This window comes from Lycium ferocissimum, chromosome 11 (genome assembly GCF_029784015.1).
Source record: "Lycium ferocissimum isolate CSIRO_LF1 chromosome 11, AGI_CSIRO_Lferr_CH_V1, whole genome shotgun sequence".
NCBI lineage: Eukaryota > Viridiplantae > Streptophyta > Magnoliopsida > Solanales > Solanaceae > Lycium > Lycium ferocissimum.
Window position 1 is genome coordinate 43,375,394 of NC_081352.1, and position 22,953 is coordinate 43,398,346.

The window sequence follows — 22,953 nt, forward strand, 5'->3', positions numbered from 1 at the left end:
AAATACTATAAGTTATAATTCTTCTTATACTAATATGATGAAAATTTAAGTCTTAAAATGTTGGTCAAAGTCCATGTAGTTTGACTCCCAATAAGGAAAACATGACAAGTAAAAGTGAACGGGGGGAGTAGCAACGTGAGGGGAACAGAGAAATTATTTTTCGCTATTGATCAGTAAACAAAATATAAGTCATAACCAACATAACTTCAATAAAAACAAACAATATCACTTGATAGTGGATACAACATAACCGAAGAAATTTCTTGGTTTAACCATGGGTAAATTAAAGGGATACAAATAGTAGTCGATCTCATTACTCAAAAGAGATTTAATTTGCATCTAAGACTAGAGATGCATACATGCACTTAACTATAAGCTAGTACAATATATTGATTGATGGCCATTATGAATTAGATTCAAGTAGATAAGGTGCCATTGAGACAGAGATATTCACCTAGGAAAAGATCATCACAGTTAAGATTTGGATTTAAAGAACTGAAGTCCTCTGCTTTTAGATTGAAAAACTCGATAATATTGTCACAAGTGTCGCCAGTGTCTACATTATAAACTCTCCTACAAGTTGGAATGGCCTGAGATGTCCCGTTATTAGATGCTGAGGAAACAAAACAAAAGAAAAATGTAATGTGAGTTCAGAGATAAAGGTAAAAAAAAAAAAAAAAAAAAACATGTACTCCCTCCGTCCCAAAAAGATTCTCTTAGTTTGACTTGACATGGAGTTCAAGAAATAAAAGACTTTTTACAATATGTGCCATTCCAAAACAGTTTCTTTGATATTTGTGTAACAGAATTATCTCATAAAGTTAAATTATTTCTAAATATAGAAATGACCTATCTTTTTGGGATAAACTAATAAAGAAAGTAAGATAATTTTTTTGGGATGGAGGGAGTAACAAGTAAAATTTATGCAATGATTAAATGTTCATACTGAGAAGTACTCGTCCAAGGGATGGAGTCAGAATGAGAAGAAAAGTGAGAACTAAGGCTACGTTCAAGTAGCAGTTGACTAAATTGTTGCTAGCCTTTTCCATGATTAATTGAATAACTTAGTGAGCTCAAAGTAATTGCTTGTAATTAAGTTTCTTGAGTGTCTAATACATTGTTGAGATCATGTGTATTTATAGTCCATAGTCCATACAATACAAGTAAGAAAAATAATAATCTAATTTGTTTGAGAAAAAGAGCAAGTAATTGGACGGTTTGTCCTTCAAATGGATTGGTCTTTAATTTTTGACCTTCAAATGGGCTGGTCTTTAATTTTTGTCCTTCAAAATCGAACTTATGCCTATAGGGACATTAGTTCTTTGACATAACTTGTGGATATTATGATGCGTAACTTATGCATCTACAGACATAAGTTCTATTTTGAAGGATAAAAATTAAAGACCAGCACAAAATAGGGACAAAAGTGCAAATGACCCGAAAAAGAGTGAATTTTATGTTGTCATTTCCTTCTCAACATTTATCAATCAGGGAATGTTGCCGATTGTACTTGGTCAAAGTGAGATGCTTATAATTAGAGGGACGAGTTGAATTAAGCTAAAATTAAATGGATGATCCAAGTTTCCTCAGTGGACAAAAGCACAAAACAAGAATTGACTCTTTCACTTCGTTAAATAGTATCATTCTGATTTTGCCGACTATTGGGAATCTTTTGGTGATTGAAGGAACCATTCCTTCTAATTTTCATGGTCGGGGCACCCTTTCTAGTTTCATCTCTTTATTTTTTTTTATTTTTTTTTTAATAAGCCATCACCATTAGGTTGTGAGCCTAAGGTGTGGGGGAGGAGGGGGGAGGTTTGGCTTGACCCCTACCATGTTATATTGATAAAATGATCTTACAATGACTAGAGGGGGACATGGAAAACCTTGCTTCTAGTCTACAAAAGATAGATTGACTATGCAATCCATTTGAAGGAATTAGCCTATAAAATGTTCCTTCCAGAGACTAATAAGTGAATTTAGCTAACAAAAAAAATTATATTTTTCAAATCTCCTCCTAAACGTAGGAAGTTGCCACTTATCAAGTTGAATCAGGCCCTTTGCTTCTCTAGGGAGATCCTGATAAGAAAGATATAAGGCCCTGTCACCACTTCTTGTAGCTTTTTTTGCCAAAAAAATCAGAAATCTGGTTTGCTTCTCTGAAACAGTGAGTGAAAATGACATTAGCTCCTCTTAATGTGTTTGAGGTAGCTTTCACCATATGCTTAAGTTTCATATTCTTAGTGTCCTTCTTGATCAACATCTCAGTTATCAATAAGGAATCTAACTCAATATGGATATTGGTGAAACCATTTTGAATACACCAGTTACTTCCAAAGCTTGCAGCCTCCATTTTAGCATGATTGTTACTAGAGCTGTTAACTGGAATAGAAAATCCCATAATGAAGTCTCCTTGTTCATTGCTCACAACTCCTCCTATACCAGCTTTCCCATTTGTACTAATGGAACTTCCATCAGTGTTCAATTTGATCATCCCCCTTGCCGGAGATTTCCAGTAGACTGTAGTGCACTTAATCACAGGACACAAACTCTCTATTTTGTCACATATATTAATCCAGTTGCCATTAATTTCAATACTGGGAAAGGAGTCATTAATGACAGCTTTGATGTTCCAAATGCACTGCTTAATCATGTGATACTGAGAGAAACTAGTTCTGTCTCCATACCTGCAAGCATTCCAAGATTTCCAAATTTCCCAGCAAATAATGACTGGGATAGAATGTAACAAAAGCTTATGCACCCTATTCTTCGGTTTAACGCTCCACCATTTCTGTAAAACAGCTCTAATAGGGATATGGTTATGAGAAATTCCCAAAGGAGCCCCCATAGTGCTCCATATTGATTTGCTGCAACTCCATCTATAAAGACATGTTGAATTGATTCATTTTGAGGAGTTGGACAGCAAGGACAGTCTATGTCATCTCTGTTACTCAACTAGATCATTGCTTCCCGGAAGGGGAGTTTGCCAAAGTAAATTCTCCAACACATGAAAGAAAATTTAAAAGGTATGGAGTTGTGCCAGACATTTGCTAAACTTGTGTTCTGAAATCTCTGAGCTCTGACCACTTTCCATGCACTTTTGTTGGTGAAATGACCATCTCCGAAATTCAACCATATAGCATAATCCTCATCATCATTGTGTCCCAAAGGAATGGTGCTAACATGCAAAGCAACCTGGGCTGGAATGGTATTATACAACATCTGTAGGTTCCATGAGTTTCGAATCAAGAAATCCTTTACCTTGAGCTTGGAGTTTCTATTGTTCATCTGATTTAGACAGTGGTTGTTATACCCTATTTTAACCAGAGTCAAAATAGTTTACAACATCCCGGTAATTCCGGGGTTGATTAAAGTTAAGGAGTCGCCACCTAATTATTTATGGTGAATTAGGGCATCTAAGGTAATTAAAGTAATTATTTAAAGTTGATTTTATTTTTAAAGTCTACGAAATCAAAAAGATCTGAGTAAGGGTTCAACTAACCTAAAGGGAAGGTATTAGGCATCCTCTAAGTTCCATTAATAATGGTTAATCCGACCGGACTTAAAGTTAATTAGGCTAAGTGTAGATATAACATTCTAAATGTTTAGAAAATAACTTATAAATATTGCTAAAGTTTTTAAAGTAACAATGTAATAATGTAATAATGTTATTAAAAATAAAATTTACACAATATAACGATTGGTATGAAAAAAGACTTTAAGTATTATTGAAGGTGAATTTGAAAATGTAGTAGTTTTCAGGTAGGCAATAAGTTTAGCGAATTTGAAACTTTAGATAAAATTGTATTACTATGACAATGCCAACCAAAATCTAACTTTATTATAAATATAATAAAAAGGACATGAATTTCTTTTTGTTGACTTTATTTGATTATATTAAACTAAAGTATGCATAGTTGAGTAAATCTTAAAAATAATGTTTATGAAGTATACTTGGATTAGTATTCATATATTAGTGACATCTTGAAAGTTTTTGAGATAGTACCACAAAGCATGGTTCTTTGGTTCCAAATAGGTAATCATGCTACTTTGAAAATCCATTATTCTAACATAGATAAATATTGTGAGTATTATAAATAACTTGACATAAAAGAAGAAAGATGAGATTTATGGAATTAATTATTTGTTTCTCTTCTAGGCTAACTATCCATTATACTAACCCACCAATTCTTCTAAGGTCTATTCCAACTAAGAAAACCAAAACAACATAAAATGTTAATCACACAATATAATCAAAATGCACAATCAAGAATCAAGTAAAATTAAATGGGCTCAAATTTCCTGGACTACTACGACTGTTCTTTATCGGGCTTCGCCCAATGGCCTTAATATGTTGCTGCGAACTATTCATCTCCTGTTGGGCTTCAGCCCAGATTTTGCCTTCTTATGTGGCTACGGACAGGGCTGGTATGTAGGAGGTCATGTTGGGCTTTTGGCCCAACGCCAAAATGCGGGAGGAGACAAGTCCGAGGGACTCGTATACGATCGTCATGCACAAAAATGAGAGAAAAAGATTAGTATGCAGTCAATAAATAAATTTAAACATGTATAATGTAAGTTTCGTGACAAACCAACAGTCTATGTATACATTGTGTATATCTAGGTATATCTCGTGTATACATACATATATTTCATAAACAATATAGCATATGATGCACACGTATGCATTATTGGACCATATGTGTTATTTACCTGTTTAAACCCATGTACAATATACCTAAGATGCACATACCACGATATGTATATCAGATGTATATCGAATGTATATTCGGTTTTAGACAGGTCCTAAATCCTGGAAACTCAGCCTAAGTATCCAAACTTCAGTAGGAATCTTTCAAATTCATCTAGCGTGCTACTTTATTGATCAGTTTACATTAACATGGGACATGTTACTTTTAAGGTTTAAAAGACATTTTAAAGGGTTCAAACAGATTTAGGATCAGTCATAGGGAACTATATTCACATGTTTTTTTTTTTTTTGACTCAATAAAGGACTGGCCATAAACTTTTAACCACAGAGCAACAGTTTTGATGATAAATAACCATTGGACTTAATCGAACATGCTTCATAGTCATAATTGGTTTCAAAACAGGGTAAGACAAGTAGGGATGGGTCCTTTAAGAATCATACAATCATGATGCAAAACCATAACGACTAGAACATCGATACAGGGGTCTGGGTTATGACATTTAGACAGCAAGAGACCATAACTTATTGATCATAACCTGAATAAAGTATACGGAGTGATAATCATAGACTCCCATTCTCAAACGTATAAGCAACTAGCATACACAGACCCGAGTGAGTATGGACATGGACTAACCACAATAAGATAAATCCGGACCATACATATATCCTTCTTCAAACTTCATATACCATTAACAGAGACTAAATAATCTAAAGGTAGGTAGATTAACCACAAAGCAGTATATAACTATGATTTCTCGAACCACATGATTTAGATTAACGTGGAATTGACTAATGACCTATCTAAACATGGAATTAACAACTAAACCGACCCAAACAGGACTAGATAGGAAGCTAGTCATGCATAATAAAGTCAAAACAACATAACCTATCTAAACAACCAAAATACTAAGCTATCTAAGCGCATAAACGACGAACAATTCTGGAAAATGATAAGCTAAACTATCTAAGCAACATGAACAACACATAAATAGGAAATGATACTGAAAATAACTATAGGGAAAGAGACTTGAAAGATCAATTAGCTTCAAAAATACGTTTAAGAAAGTATAACCAATTCTTTAAATTATTTAGTTAGAAATGAGAAAGAGGGTTGAGGTTCAAAATAGACCTGAATTAAAACTTAAAGAATGCTCAGATGTTTTAATATCTTCAACACAAAAAAAAGTAACTACTGGACCTTTCACACATATATTTCATTCAACTCATATGGAGACAACAACAGTATTCCTATAACAGATGGTTTTCATGGAAGCAGACTGCTCATTCATAAGGTGTTTATCTAAAAGGAACTTGTCAATATCGAATATAACATCCCTATTTCATCTACTAAGTCAAAACTTCAAGAAAAAGTGGGACAGCATGGAGGATTTGATTGAAACCAAGACTATGAATATACACAAATGGATCTCAACAATATCAGAACACAATTTTTATATTCTAAATGAATCCATAATGCGACAAATAAGCGGTTTCATGCTTCATACATTACACAGGGAATCAACTATCAAACAATAAACTTAACAATTAAACTAGGCTGATAGCAGAACTGAAAATACACAAAAAACTAAAAAGTAAAACGAGGATGAAAATTACTCCACACTAAACACAAACAGCAACCTAAGTCCAAACGCCAATCAAACTATGAGCTATAAACAGAACTAAATACTAAAGCTACAGCGAGGAAACGAAAACTCTACAAACTACATCAAACAAGAATTTAGAAAAGAAAAAGAGAGGGAATTACCTCTTCCAGGTGCAGTGAACGGGGTATGAATCGCGAATCTATCCTTGACTCCAAAGTAAAAGTGGAATTGATAAGCGTAAATAATTTAACACTCTAAAAAAATGAGTGTTTCAAGATGTAGTGAGAATAAATGTATTTCAAGTAGGGTTTGAGGCGACCGATCCCACTCCTTTTGTGGGTCAAGAAAGTGAGTATTTATAAGGTGATTTTAGGGTTTCATTTGGGCGGGATTCGAGATTGAAAATCGTTTCAAATCCAAACGTTAGGGTTTTCCTTCACGTGATTTACTTCAGATTTATGCCCGAAGTGGTTTGATTTTCTTTCTGGTCTTATGAATCTGTGGTGTCTTTAAGTGAGAACGGGAATCCTCTGCCATTTCAACGACAGGGCAAACGCGGGTGACAGAAAGAACGACAAATTTGGTACGAAAATATGGTAGACAAGCCTGTTCATGGCTAAAGAGGGCTAAGGTTTTTGTTGGAAATGGGGGGAAAGGAGAGAAGCTGATCGAGAGAGAGAAAGAAGAGAAAGTGGCTGAAGAGGAGAAAGAGAAAGAGATTAGGTTTTGTTAAATATAGTGGGTCGGGTCGGGTGAGTTTGGTTGGGCTGGACCGGGTAGGGGAATTGGGTAATGGGCTGGTCTGTGGCCGAAAATTTGGGCCATTTGCATTGTTGGGCTGAAAAATATTGGTCCTTCCTCTTCTATTTTAATTATTTTTGGGCTTCTAAGTTTGTAACTAGTATAATATATATACTATGATAGTTAATGATCAACATGTAGAAAATAAAAGACTTGGTAAAGTATAATTAATTTAACGAAAATAAAGTGACAACGAACCCTTTTAGAAATTGTGATAAAGAGATGCTAATAATGTTGATGAAAGTAATGATATCAATAATAGTAGCAATAAAGAAAATAATAGTGAAAATAAAGCGTTTAGCTCGTCAATAAATTTAGAAGCCCGCAAAAATAAATTGGAAAAAAGGAGGGACAAAATTGGGTGTCAACAGTGGTTAGCTAAAATGCCATCTTCCATCCAGTTATCCCACTAGAAGCTGATGTTGCCGTTGTTGATCTTCTAAGTGATGTACTTTTCCCCGCTATCTCTTGCTTGAAGTAAGAACTTCCAAGCTTGTGAATTGCCTTTGATCAATTTCTTCCCCACTGGATGTTTTCTACTGCAATATTTAGCATTTAGAAAATCAGCCCAAATGGATTTTTTCGTTCTAAACTGCCACCATCTCTCCATAGTCAGATTGTCTGAGATGTCTTTTAGTCCTCTGATGCCAATCCCTGCTTCATCTTTTGGAAAGCATAGCTTATTCCATGCACTCCAATGATATTTGTTCTTTCCTTCCTTTGTTCCCCAGAAGAATTTGCAATGTGCTTCTCAATGAGCTTAATAGTACCCGCAGAAGCGTTAATAGTAGACAGAATATATGTAGGTAATGAAAAAATGACACTTTTAATGAGTACATGTCTTCCACCATAAGAGAGCATATTCCCTTGCCAACCATTGAGCCTTTTCATTATCTTAGCAATCATACCATCAAAGTAGCACAATTTTTTGTGTCCTATGTAAATAGGACAACCTAGGTAATTGAAAGGGAATTGTTTATCCATGAAACCAGTGCATCCTATCCTCTAATTCTGTTAATTCTATAAGCACAGGTCTTAGGGCTTGTCAGGAAGAAACTCTTATCCTTATTAACCATCTGACCAGAGATCTTCTCATACCTTCTAATACATTTCATTATCAGTTTAATGGACTTGGATTTCCCACTACTGAAGATAACAATATCATCAGCATAAGCAAGGTGGGTAATTTGAGGACCCAATTTGTGCATAGAAAAAGGTATGGAGTTCTTATTAGACAGAAGACTATTGAGAGCTCTAGACCGAACCTCAGCAGCAATAATAAAAAGAGATAGAGAGATAGGATCTCCTTGTTTTAATCCTTGAGAAGAAGTAAAGAAACCTTGTCTAGAACCATTAACAATAACAAAATACCAAACATTGGAAATACTTCTCCAAACAAGATCAATCCAAATGTCATTAAAGCCAAATTTTTTTAATACTTTAGCAAGAAAGGACCATGATAGCCTATCATAAGCTTTGGCCATATCAAGTTTCAAAATCACATTGTCACCCAGATTTTTGCTAGAAATACCATGGACAATTTCTTGTGTAAGCATGACATTATCAGTAATAAGTCTACTAGAGACAAAGCCACTTTGATTTCAGAGATAATAGCAGGCAACAAAGGATTAAGCCTACTAGCCATAATTTTAGAAATGACCTTGTTAGTGCAATTACTAAGGCTGATAGGTCTAAGATCAGCAAATGTTACAGGGGACTCAATTTTAGGAATTAAAGCTAAGCAAGTGTGGGAGAAGTATCTTGTCAGTTTTTTTCCTACAAAGAAATCCTGAACGAAGGCAATAATATCAAATTTAATAATATGCCAACAAGTTTGGAAGAACATACCATTGAAGCCATCTGGTCCTACTGAGCTGTCGATACTCAAACTGAAAACAACTTTCTTGATTTCCTCCTTTTGTGGAACACTTGTGAGAAATTTATTGTCTTCATCCGTGATGATCTGTGAAATATGGATCAGCATATTGTTGTCCACCTCCTTGTGATTCAGGTTGAACTACTTTTTGAAATGTTTGACTGCAGCCTTATTGATGTTGCTTTCCTTCTGGATCCACTTACCCTTTTGATTCTTAATTCCATAAATTTGCAGTTTCCTGCTTGTGTTTCTGAGGACACTGTGAAAATACTTGGTATTTTTTTCCCCATCTTGGAACCATTGCAGCTTGGTCTTTTGCTTTAGGATAGAATCTTCCATACTGAGCCATCTCACATATTCAAAGATATCCTCTATTTAGATTTTCCCTACCTTGCTCATCATTATGTTCTATATCCAAATTTTCCAGAATTTCTATCTTAGCTTCCCAGGACTTGACTTGCTCAAAAACATCACTTATATTGTTCCCGGACCAATGACTAAGTACTTTACTCAGTCTTTTCAGCTTGTCTTGTAGAATCCACATGGAATTGCCTCTGATTTTTTCATTCCAAGAATTTTGAACAAGTTGCTAAAAATCTGGCTGCTTTGTCCAAAATTAAGGAACTTAAATTACTTAATAATGTTGCCTTGATCATTATAGCATTTAAGCAGGAGTGGTCTGTGGTCTGCACCAGATCTGGATAAGTGTCTCACTGAATTGTTATTAAACATCTGAGCCCAGTCATCATTAATAAGAATCCTATCCAATCTTTTCCAGATCCTTTTTCTAGGAGGAAAATTATTGCACCAAGTGTATTTAGGACCATTGAAACCATATCATTGAGGGCACCAGATTCCACACAAGTAATGAAATCCATGCTTTTATGGGTTCTATGTGGTCTTCCACCAAGTTTTTATCCAGGTCCATTATCATATTAAAGTCTTACCCCCATACACCGAGGTCCATCAATGTGATTGTTCATGTCAATAATACTATCCCAGAGCTCTTCCCTCTGAGATGATGTACATTTTGCATAAATAGAAGTCACATAGGAAACTTTGTCAGTAGGAGAATCCTTGAGTTTCAAGGTCATCTGTTGGCCATTATAGATCAACACTTCAGTATAATCAAAATTTTTCCACAAACACCATATCTGACCATTAGAATTGGCCTGACAGTGGTGAAAACCCAAATATCTTTTGTAAACATTGATCTTGTGCATATCACTAAAAGGCTCTGAGATTGCCACAAAAGCCACTTTATTGATGTTGACAAGAGTTCTTAACCTTTGTATAGACGTTTTGGTCCTTACCTCCCTAATGTCCCAAAAGATTGCACTAATCATGGATATTTGGAGGTGGTGCACTTTGTCTTTGAGTTCTGCCTCTGTTAGTAGGAGCCTTTGTCGTTCCCTTTTTACCATCTTTCTTTCTTTTCCTGCTTCTGCCTCTTTTGTCAGAAGAAATAAACTTTCCTTGACTTTGAGGATTGTCCTGATTTGTTGAGAGTTCTGGACTCATTGGTGTCTTCAGAAACAGCTCTGAGCTTTCCACTTTCTCTATTGTTGGTTCTACCTCTTTCAAATTTTTGAGAAACAACACCTTTTTCCTGTACAGAGAATCCCTCCTTACCAGAGAGCTTGGATTCTGCTTCATTGATATCTTGAGAATTTCCAAAGATTGCTATCCAAAACATTTATAGGATGATTGATTAGCGGGCAATCCACTTCCACAAACACTTCAATAGATTTCATATTCTTAACTGCTGAAGGTAGACTAGATCATTGCATCTCTCCTTATTCCAACTCCTGACCCTCCTTTTTTTCTTCAAAGAATCTGATGCCCTGGTTCTTCTTCTTGAATAGTATTTTCTCTAGTATTGCTAACATGAGTAATATCAGGTTGGCTTTCCAAAGGTTGTTCCTGTTCTTTTTTATTCCATTCATCAAGATCTTTTGGCTTGATCTCCTTTTCCTGCTGAACTATTTCTTCAGTTTCAGGGTCTTTCTGCTTATCAAGATTCACTTTGATTTTTTTGTATCTCTTAATATTAGCAGGAGGTGCTAATGCTTTGAAGAGAACAATATTTTTCTTCTTTGGCATCTTTCTTGATTTAGTCTTGTTAGCATTGTGGTTCTTGTTGTTCTGATCTTTCTTGGTGTTTTGTTGCACCTTTTGAGCTTCCTCTTCTTGTCTGATTCTATTTAACATTGACACGTTGTTCATATTTTTACATCATCATCAGGTTAAGTACTTACCGATAGGGGTGGGCGTTCGGTTCTTCTGTTCGGTTTTGTCAAATTTCGGTTTGTCTATTTCGGTTTCTGTTTCGGTTTTGATTTTTTGAAGGTGGACACCGAACACCGAACCCAACTAGTTCGGTTCGGTTCTTTTGGTTTCGATTTTTTGAAGTTCGGTTCGATTCGGTTTCGATTTTTTCAATTCGGTCTTTTTGATATGATATTAGAAGTGATTCCAATTACACTGATTCATATTCTCAAAAGCAATAAAATATAAAACTGATAAATTAAAATCAAAATCGAACACACAGGATACACAAGAACAAAAAACCATAACCATGATATAGGATTACTAGGTGTTATATACATACAGTAAGAATAACTAAGAAAACACATAAAGGACAGACATTAATCCTAAAGACACATCCTAGTCATTTCCTTTGTTAAGGATATTTGATTTTCTCAACTGAAGTGGAAAATTAGGAATACAAAAGTAAAAGAGGACTTGTTACAATTGTTTTTTTTTTTTTTTGGCTTAAACTTAATGAGCCTAGATTATTTTAATTTTTTTGGATAATGATTTAAATTTGGGTGTGCGTTCGGTTCTTCGGTTCGGGTATTTCGGTTTCGGTTTTTTGAAGGTGGACACCGAACACCGAACCCAACTAGTTCGGTTCTTTTGGTTTCGGTTTTTTGAAGTTCGGTCCGGTTTTTCAGTTTTCGGTATTTATGCCCAGCCCTACTTACCGGTATAACATATTATAGTAAGTCTAATTTGATGATATTCTAGAAAATAAACATTATATTATATAAGTACTGTTTAACTTTTTTTAACCAAAAGCTTCAATATCAGGGACTTATAAAACAGAGACAAAGTACATAGGGGAAGTGTGCCTTACCTCTTTGAGTACAATTTGGGACTAAAGAACCCTAACTAACCAAAGAGAGTACTAAAGAGGTCCTTACCTCTTATATACAAATGGGGAGTGGTGGGGAAATGAATCCTCTACGAATATTTTCTTGTTTTATTTATTGTTCACTGCAGTAATCAAATTGATCCTACGACTATCCATACATCTTCATCGCTTTATTATTTAAATTAGTGTTGGCTATGTTTCTTTGGAAGTGCTTGTACAAAGCAAATTTTTAGTCGTGTAGTTTACGTTTGTCTACATAATCGGGATTGGGGGGTGTGTGCGCACGGTGGGGGGTGGGGGGAGTGTTTTAAAGGCGGGGCATAAGGCGAGACGTTTTATGTATACCTTAGTGAGGCGTAAGTCTCACGGGTATTTATTTTTTAGTATTTCATAAAATAATATAATTACAATAAATATTTTTAAATAGGTAAATTTACATAAAAATTTGCAGAAAACTATAAATAAATGAAAAATATATATAGATGTACTCCATCCCCACAAAAAACTAATCAAAACAATTTATTATACGCTACTTACAAGCACAAGTAACTTTTGTTACTTTTTTTGAGATAGTAGAAGAAAAGATAAAGAATTAGGAAAGAACATAAATTAGGGCATCTAGCAATAAAAAAGGTCCAGACTTTTATTTTAATGGTTTAGTTCTTTTTAAAAATATTTCAATACTTACAAGTAGATTTTTGAGAATTTAGGCATTATATTAAGGACTTATTTAACAAATTTCGTTTTAATTTGAAAAAAAAATTCTGGGCTTACACCCCAACACAAAAAACTCGCCTCACACGCCCAGGCATACCACCAATTTTCGAGCGTACGCCTTTTGAAACTTTCCCCTCCCACTATCGCCTCGGGGCGTTCTTGGTGTGCCCCGCCCCAGGGCGCGCCCCAAAAACTCCTTTTAAAACACTGAATTCAACTGTACAATGCACCTGCTAATTTATATAGTTATCCTAGGGACTAAAATGCTAAATTCCTAGACTATGTAACTAACTAATTATGATTTTTGTATAACTCATAAAAGAATCAAATTGCCATTTTTTCTATGTAACTATGTACATCATAACTATGCTCTGCTATTTAGGGGTGGGCATGGTACGGTATTTGAAACTTCGGTACGATAATTTCTATTTTCAGTTACTATACCATTACCATACCAAGTTAATTTGGTATGGTTCAATATTTTTAAGTTCGGTTTCGGTATTTTGCGATACGATAAATCCGTACCATAATTTGTTCGACTTCGACTCACATATACTCATATTATAGAGAATTATAACTTCTGCTATTCAAGAAACGTCTCAATTATATTGTACTAACACCTTACACATGTAAAAATATCAAAACAAAGTACAAGCAATTCCCTTCGTAAATCAATTACACAAAAAAGACATTTAGATCAAGATAGAGTAGTCAAAGTTCCAACGTTTAAATAATTAGTTTTGTAATAATACTAGTTTATATATTTGTTAGTATTTATAATACTAAGATATATGAAATGTATATGTAACTATATACTTCGGTATGGTATTCGGTATTTTCTTTGTGAATACCGAATACCGTAGAATACCAATTTTTTTTAAAATGCATAGTAAATAGCATATCAAATACCATAATACCGAAATCGCGGTATAAAAAATTTCGATTTCGGTATGATAATAGGTATCTACCATACCATGCCCGCCTCTACTTGGGCTGTTTTGCTTCACTGGGCCGCTACTTGTTGTTCCAGACAAATGAGTTGAGCCCAAAACAAGTTGCAGTGGCCCAATACTGACATTTATGTGTGTGTTGAAGAGGTTTCATTATACTCGGGACATTTTCTCCTCCTTTATCTTCTTCTTTCAAAACATCATCACCGGAAAACCCTTTGTCACCCGAAAACCTATCATCCGCAATTTCAAACATTGGCTCTCTATATTTCACGAATGAACTGGCCATTGACCAAATACCGTATTTTGAGACTTTTGAATATTAGACTACGTAGTATCATGCCAAGTTATTAAATTTAGATTTGCTAAAAGTCTTAGTCTTCAATTTGACTCTGACTATTATCATGCCAAGTTATTAACTTTTCTGTCTTTAAACCACTTCAAAGCTAAAATGAAATGTAGTTATCTTGGCTGGAATAAAGTCAAAGTTTTCACATCCAGTTTTCAACATCATCTTTTAAAACCATATCTCTGTCTAAGAATTGTGGGAGCTGGCGCTCATGGGCTAGGCAAAAAACCTAACACATATTTTTTATGATTATGATACAGCTACACATGGCAAATGTTTGTATAATAAAGTTTTAAAACTAAAGGTTTATACCTTATATACGTTTCATATCATGCTTATATATGAATGTTTAAGTAATGGATAGACAAGCTTATGTCGCATTGTCACTCAATAATAACAAATTGTTTAGAACAGAAGTTTTTATCTATAGCTAACCTGCATGGCTGTTGGCACGTTATCACAAAGTATACGTATCTTTCTTAGGACCCGTTTGGCCATGAGAATTTTTCACTTTTTTTCGGAAAATTATTTCACTTTATTTGAAAATCAACGTTTGACCATGAAAATTTCAAATACAACTTCAAGTTGTATTTGAAATTTGACAAACATCAAAAAACTTGTTTTCACTTTTTTTCAGTAATTACCAACGCCATCTTAAACTTCCCTATTTTGACAAAAAATTCTTTGAAGTTCTTGCGTGCAAGTTTTATATACTGTGCGTGTCGTGGTTGAAATGGATGCGGCGAATATATAGGACCGACGGCTTCAACTTTATCATAGAATCTATCCATAGGGGGAAATCTAATTGCAATTAGATTAAAAAATGTGATCTATTTAAAATCCATAACTTAGAAATTAATTAACTGGGACGATTTATATTTAATTATTTTCTGACGAACAAGATTATCACACACAATAAATGGGTGAAACAAACGATAATTATCTTCTCTCTCTCTCTTTTTTTTTTTTTTTCCAATAAACGCCATTCATTAGAAAAAGGTTAGATGTTTGGGATCTAGGCTTCGGTTATGAAGGTATAGTTAAGCTTTTCGAAAGTTAGTAGGAGTATAGGTATGTTTATAATATAGAGCGTCAAGTACAAATACACACAGAGCTATATAAGTAAAATCAAACATTTTACTAATAGCGTAAGAAAACTTAATCCAAATAGAAAAACAATTGTTTACAGTGATTTATACACATACAGCATACTAGTTCAATTTTCTAAGATAATTGTTATAAGGGATTTTCCCTGTCTTAATAATAACATAAAGAATAAAAGAAAATGTTTTTTTTATTTTTATAATACATATATAGGGTAAAACGAAATCAGTTCTTTCATGTCGGTAGCTCCTATCTGAGATCCATCTTCTATTTGAGATTGAAACCCTTGCTTACGTTATTACATTACTTTCTTTTTTCTAGGCAGATAACTAGTTAGTACGTATATATGTGTAATTTTCTTGTCACAAAACATATATAGAAATGTTTTTGAAAGAGGCGATTTTGATGGTCTTAATATTTTAAAATTAGACTCGGTCTTCAACTCACTACAAATTCCCACGGACCTAATCCCTTTGACGATATGCATACAATTAATTGTTCTGGTTTCTAGATTTGTCCATAGTTGACCTTTTCAATTGATTATTTATCTTGTCCACAAAAGTTTTTTAAAGAAAATACTAGATTTTTTAGCTATAAATACTCCCTAAGACAACATACATCCTCCAAGCAGAAAAGATAAAAGCAAACAAGCATGGCTAGTAGCAAAGTTGGTGTCTTCGCTTTCCTCCTCCTATGTGGTACGTCTTTTACCTCATACTGATTTCACTCAATAAGAGATTAATTACTTCATGAAATTAATGTTTTTTGCATCAACTTATTCTTTATGTACACTAAAAAGGATTACATTTTTGTTTATTGTCTTTGGAACAGTTTTCCTACTGGGAAGCAATTATGTGGAATTTGCAGAAGCTCAAAAAGTTTGTCCACAGTTTTGTGAGCCAAATGTTGGTTACATGACTTGTCCATCTTCAGGAAACACGAAACTTCATCCAACATGTACCAACTGTTGTAAAATAGGAAAGGGCTGCAAACTTTACCGTAAAGATGGGTCTTTAAGATGTACTGGCACCTAATCACCTTTGAGATTTCTCAAAGGGGATATGTTTATTGAACTTACAATAAATTATGATCATACATGTAAAATAAATTCTGAGTTTATGCTTAACTCAGATGACCCGTCTTATATAGTATAATATAATATAACGATGTGTTTTCTAATATTTGTCTACGCATTTTTCCTTTGAGTTGTTTATAACTTAATTTTTTTATTTGTATCTATTGAAGAGAAAGTCGATAGTCTTATAACTTCCAATACTGGGGTCCCTTTACAAGGAAGTTGATTAATGAGAAGAAAATAGGACAGTAGTAGATCGAAGTGTAGTTTTCTTTTCTTTTCTTTTCTTTTTTTTTTTCTTTTTTTTTTTTTGTACAAGAATTATTAATTTTTACCCTAACTACAAAAAAAAAAAAAAAAAAAAAAAGCTACGAACTTCGTCGCTAATCCATCGTTATATAGCTCGTAGCTAACATATATTTTTGAAAATTCGTTGCTAAATAGGGTTAGCAACGGATATTTTTTGTTTAGCTTTAGTATTTCTCCGTCACTAATTTCTATTTTTTTTTAATTTTTTTTTTAAAGATTTATAAATGAGTATCCAGGAAATTGGCTATTAATTCTTATGAGAAAGCAAAAATAAACGGAAAACCAGAAGAAAGAACCTTTTTCACTTGCGAAATGAAGTAAGCACATTATTTAGAGTAAAGTTTGTTTATTAGGTCAATTAGTTAAATTATTCGGAATAAGGTCACAAGCAACCTAATTAATCCAAATGGAGTCAAACTTTTGACAGTGAGAATAACACGATAGTAAAGTAACATGATGAATAGTAATGCTGATAATTAAAGCGAAATAATTGATAAAGTAAAAGAGAAAAAGTTTCTTATTGATTTCCAGACGAACAATCTCTTAAATATCAGTGATAAGCAACGATGTTTACAGAAAATGAAGAACCTTCATGTTTCATGCACCAACTGTTGCTGCTTTTCACAATTATGGGTGCAGCTAGCGCTATATATGAAATTTTCTCTAATATCCGTTATGGTCATATGTAAATTAAAGTCTGATCTTGTTTGGTCGGGTAGTACTAATGCCTTTTGTATTTTCATCTTTTTAAAAGTCAAAATTGTTCTTCTGGATCTACATTAGTTTTCAGCTAAAGATTTCAAAGACAAGATCATACTCGAGAAATAGTCCATGTGAAGACGTTCAATTGACTATGATTTATCCCATACCATTTGAAGATAGTCATATTATGAAATTTTAGCGATTTGTGGTAGCGAGGTGATTGCGAAATTGCTTGACTGTAATACTAATGGGGCTAGATTGCTGCTATACTTCATTTTATATAAGTTGGTAGGATTTTGTATTGTCTCTCTTCGGATATTACTAGCTTCCACGTGTACATCCGCCGTAGAATTAAGTAGCGCTCGTTGATCACTTTTCGATCCAGTCTTTAAAAAATAGCTATTGTCAAAATTTCAAATTTTATGAGTGAAATCCCATGACAATGTCTTGAGTTTCACCACGTCCTGGAATTCCACATATGAAATTTAAAATTTCATAATAATGACTATTTTTCAATTATAAGAGCTGAAAATATGCTATTTATGAATTTTACCAGATATCATTACCTATTCTATATGGACACTAGTTGCATGAAGCTCGGGCTTAACTCATGACACAAAAGTACTAAATTCATTTTTTTGAGCGGATTGCCCTTCTTTTGGGGTGGTCTTTAAATTTTGCCCTTCAAATTTGTGGTCTTTAAATTTTGCCCCTCATATTTGTGGTCTTTAAGTTTTGCCCTTCGCTTGAAAAGGTGGGCGAATACCTGAGGTTCTGGGTTCGAACTCCTACTCAGGCATAAAATAAAAAAATAATTTTGCAAGGCAAGGTCGGGGCGTGTATGCCGGGAAAAACTAAAGTTATGCCGGATCTGATATAACTAAAAGTATGCCCCATAAGGCAGAACTTTTCCTTAAGGCATAGTTTAGTTATGCCTTATGGGGCAGACTTTTAGTTAAGGCATAATCAAAAGTATGCCGATAAAGCAGAACTTTTTCTTAGCATAGACTTTGCCTTATAAGACAAACTTTTAGTTATGCCTTAATGAAAAGTTCGGCCTTATTGGGCATAATTTTAGTTATGTCTTATGGGGCACACTTTTAGTTAAGGTATAACTAAAAGTATGCCGCATAAGGCGGAACTTTTTTCCTAAGGCATAACCAAAAGTTTGCCTTGAAAAGTAAAATAAAATAAAATATATGCCTCCAGGCAAAGTCTGCCGGAGGGGGCAGAGCGAAATTCAAACTCTGCCTTGCGAATTTTTTAAAATTTTTTGACTGAATGGGGGTTCGAATCCAGAACCCATGGGTTTTAGACGAAGGGCAAAAATTAAAGACCACCAATTTGAGGGACAAAAGTTAAAGACCACCCCAAAAGAACTACTAAATTACATTTAGAAAATATAACTTATGTCACATTTTCGATTGCATAATTAAGTTAATCTAGTGAAGCGTTAATCATGTCTTGTTAGTATGTTTTCATAATTATTAAAGTTTCTTAGTCATATAATTGAATAAATTTTAAAGAACAAATTATTTATGAGGAAGGAAGTTCGGAAGGAGAATTAGCAAATAAGAGAAACACAAGATTCCATATTCATAAGATGCAAAACTTTGGAGGTTTAAAACAAATAAAGGGTTTGTTTGATATGAAGCAAAACATCTTTTGAAAAATATTTTTTAATTTTCTTATGTTTGGTTGGTCAAAGTTTTTGAAAAATATTTTCTTAAAATGAAGAAATGACTTCCCAGTGGAAGTAGGAATCGAGTTCCACAAGTGGCATGTCACATTCGTTGTGTCATTTCCGCCCTCAAATAAACCTCATCTTACCGATGCCATGTGATGAGTACTTAGTCGATTATGTGATGACTTATGTGACTGATTGATGATATGAGTGGATTCTGAAGTATGTTTGAACTGAATTAAAAGATGATTCTCATGATAATTTATTAAGTATTTATACATCACAAGAAAATAGGTAAAATCACATTTATTTTTCTGAAAAATATTTTTAAAATAATATTTTCTTGAAAAATATTTTTCTTCATGCCAAATATGCCCAAAGAGAAGAATATGGCATACTAATTAGTCAGACTTAATAAATGTTATTAATGTAAAATAGTGATTCCAAAGTTGCATAATTTTACAAAAATGTATAACAGCAAATAATGTACTCCCCTTCGTTTCATTTTACTTCGCCCTTATTGACATATTGACACTTCCCTTAAAAACTTATTTATTTTATTTAATTATCCTTATTAATTATGCTTTGCACATAGAAGTTTGATTACTATTACTTTATATAGTTATTTAATGATAAGGGTAATATTGAAAGAAAAAAATAAATCTCTCTTCATTTGCTAAAATGGACAAGTAAAAAGGAAAATATATTTCTAGTATAAAAGCCAAGTAAAATGAAACCGACGGAGTAAAAGGTACTCCCTCGATTCCTTTTTACTTGTCTCTTGTTGATTTTGCACCTCACTTAACAAATTATTTATTAGAAGTAAAACATACTCCCTCCATTTCAATTTATGAACCTCTTTACGAGTACGCTGCCAAACTTTACAACTTTGATCATCAGTAAATTTGACATAAATTTTTCAAGTTTGTAAAAATAAAATTTATATATTTAGAAACTTCATAAAAGTACTATAAGTTATGATAATTCAAACTTCAAATAATTTAGAAAATGTAAGGAAAACTTGGTCAAAGAATTACCTCAAGAGACTCCCCAAATAGTAATAGGTTCACATAAATTAAAACAGAGGGATTATTAAATTACCCTTATTAATTAAGCTATAAAAATTTAAGTTTGACTGTTAATACTTTATGTAGTTACTTAATGATAAGAGTAATATAGGAAAAAAATTAATAAATCTTTTGTGATTTACTAAAATAGACAAGTAAAAAGAAAATTTATTTTTTATATAAGGAAAAAGTAAAAATAAACAGAAAGAGTAATCTAATAAGGGATAAAAAAAGATCCACAAAAAATTATATATATAGTGTCGAGATGTCATCAAACAAAAAAGGCCTAAATGGAAATAGTCATAAGAAAATGAATGAGGTGAAAAATGTAGGGAAGAAAAGCTACATCACGTGTCGCAGTCTCATAGGATGAAAGCATACGTGAGGACTATAAAACTTCATTATTCTCTGCTATATATAGTTATAATATAATAATGAATGAGAAAATTTTGCTTATGGGCCTTAAATTGGGTACGATCTGATGACACTGATTTAAGGAAAAATTAGAGCTCAATGTTTTTTGGGTGATTTAGTTTACAAAATATGACCAATTGTATAGATTTTGCATATTTATATGTACAATATACATCACTATAGATATAACAGACATATCTATATACATAATATACATAATAAGTGTATAAATTTTGTATATTTTGGACATATTGTTAACTAAGTTTGGTCGAACTGCACATATTGATAATTTCCCCCTCATTTAATAGGTAAAATCCTTTACTATTGAGTTAAGACTGTTTAGCTATTAGAAGAGAAATTCTGTCTAATTTTTTTTTTTACCCAATCTGGGATTTGTTTAAAGTGTCATGTATATCCATTTTTAAGAAGCTTACTGCCATGAAAGCTAGTCAATCCTTCTCCTACAACTGTCTTCGTCAATCTATCGTTTCTCATGGGGTCACATAATATACCCGTTTAACATGGGAGTTACAAATTATGACGAACTTCACCCCTAATACATCATTTTGTAACGGTTTAAGATAACTTCTCTCTAATTATGATTAACTATCTATCACAAATCTGTCACAAATTTTATGGTGGAATTATTTATTCCATCGCAAAAACTTTCATAATTTTGTCACATGTTTGACTTTGACGCACAAATCGTATTGTTTCGTGTAGTGGAAGATGTCATATATTATTTTACTTAAGATAATATTTGTATTGTTTAATATGTTCTATGTATATATCACTCAATTTTTATAAGAGCATACACCAAAATCAATTTCTAATCACCAATCTTCTGGTCTGGTTTTAGATGCTCGTGGTTTCTCATACTATTAGTTATCTTTCTTTTAACTAATAATGATCAAAGAAGGAGTGACTTTGATTGATCAATGATCATACAAATTTTAATTGGCCTTAATCTCACGCTTTATTATTAGATAATAAAATCTATTTCTTTCCGACCAAGAACGAGGAACCTTAAGCCTCTATGACTGCTGAAGAGATTTTGGGATCCGACTCCTCCATTTTTATTGTGAAAATGGACTTAGTAAATTGTATAATTTTCTAGTCAGAGAACATAATAGTAAACCATAAGCAATATAACCTCGAAAGAAATAACAAAACAGAGGATCACGTTTTCATTATGAATGTGGAAACATCGTATCACACGCTATAACATAATAACATTGGTGTTTAACCATGCGTAAAGAAGAACAGGAATAACATTAAACATTACGATAATTAGCTAATAACTCGGATTCAAACTAGACACGGTTCCATTGACACAGAGCCATTCACCCACAAGTATTTACATATAGTGTTTACAACCACTGCTTACGAGAACAAGTGACTTTCGTTACTTTTTTTTGTGATAGTAGAAGAAAAGATAAGAATTGAGAAAGAACATAACTTAGGGCATCTAGCCATAAAAAAGATCTTGACTTTTATTTTAATAGTTCAGTTCCTTTTTAAAATATTTGAGTACTTACAAGTTGACTTTTGAGAATTTGGGCATTATATTAAGGATTTATTTAACAAATTTCATTTTACTTTGAAAACGTTTTTTGGGCTTACGCCCCAACACAAAAAACTCGCCTCGCACGCTCAGGCATACGCCTTTTGAGACTTTTGCCTCCCACCATTGCCTCGGGGCATTTTTGGTGTGGCCCACCAAAGGGCTCGCCCCAAAAGCTCCTTTTGAAACACTGAATTCAGCTGTACAATGCATCTGCTAATTTATACAATTATCCTAGGGACTAAAATGCTAAATTCCTAAACTATGTAACTAACTAATTATGATTTTTGTACAGCTCATAAAAGAATCAAAGAGCCATTTTTCCTATGTAACAATGTACACCTTAACTATGTTGTGGGCATATATGGTACGGTAATTTCGGTTTTTGGCTCTAAAAATATTATATTATTACCATGTCAAATTAATTCAATATGGCTTAGTATTTTTAAGTTCGGTTTCAGTATTTTGTGGTACGGTAAATCGATACAATAATTTGTAAGACTTAGACTTACATATACTCATAACAACAACAACAACAACATATACAAAAGATATACCCACAAGTGGTCCTATAAGAACAGATGCGTAGACCTTACCTCTACCTTGGGAGGTAGGGAGACTTACATATCCTCATATTATAGAGAATTATGACTTCGGCTATTCAAGAAATATCTCAATTATATTGTACTAACACCTTACACATGTAAAAATATTCAAAAGAAAGTACAAGGAATTCCCTTCCTAAATCAATTACACAAAAAATACATTGAAATCAAGATAGTGCAGTCAAAGTTCCAACGTTTAAAGAATTAGTTTTATAATAATACTAGTTTATATATTTTAGTATTTATAATACTAAGATATATGAA

The 22,953-nt window shown here is 33.2% G+C and overlaps 2 protein-coding genes across 2 annotated transcripts; both read right to left on the bottom strand.

Moving 5' to 3' along the window:
• Positions 1–416: 416 nt before the first annotated feature.
• LOC132038376 (uncharacterized) lies at positions 417–2,848 on the bottom strand. Its single transcript, XM_059429052.1, has 2 exons — positions 2,167–2,848; positions 417–613 (listed from the first exon to the last, which is right to left on the bottom strand). The coding sequence occupies exons 1-2, from the start codon at positions 2,846–2,848 to the stop codon at positions 417–419; spliced, it is 879 nt and encodes a 292-aa protein (XP_059285035.1).
• A 4,901-nt stretch (positions 2,849–7,749) lies between these two features.
• LOC132038377 (uncharacterized) lies at positions 7,750–10,215 on the bottom strand. The gene is made up of 4 exons (XM_059429053.1): positions 9,940–10,215; positions 8,965–9,079; positions 8,147–8,659; positions 7,750–8,069 (listed from the first exon to the last, which is right to left on the bottom strand). Exons 1-4 carry the CDS (start codon positions 10,213–10,215, stop codon positions 7,750–7,752), a joined length of 1,224 nt encoding a protein of 407 aa, XP_059285036.1.
• Positions 10,216–22,953: the final 12,738 nt, after the last annotated feature.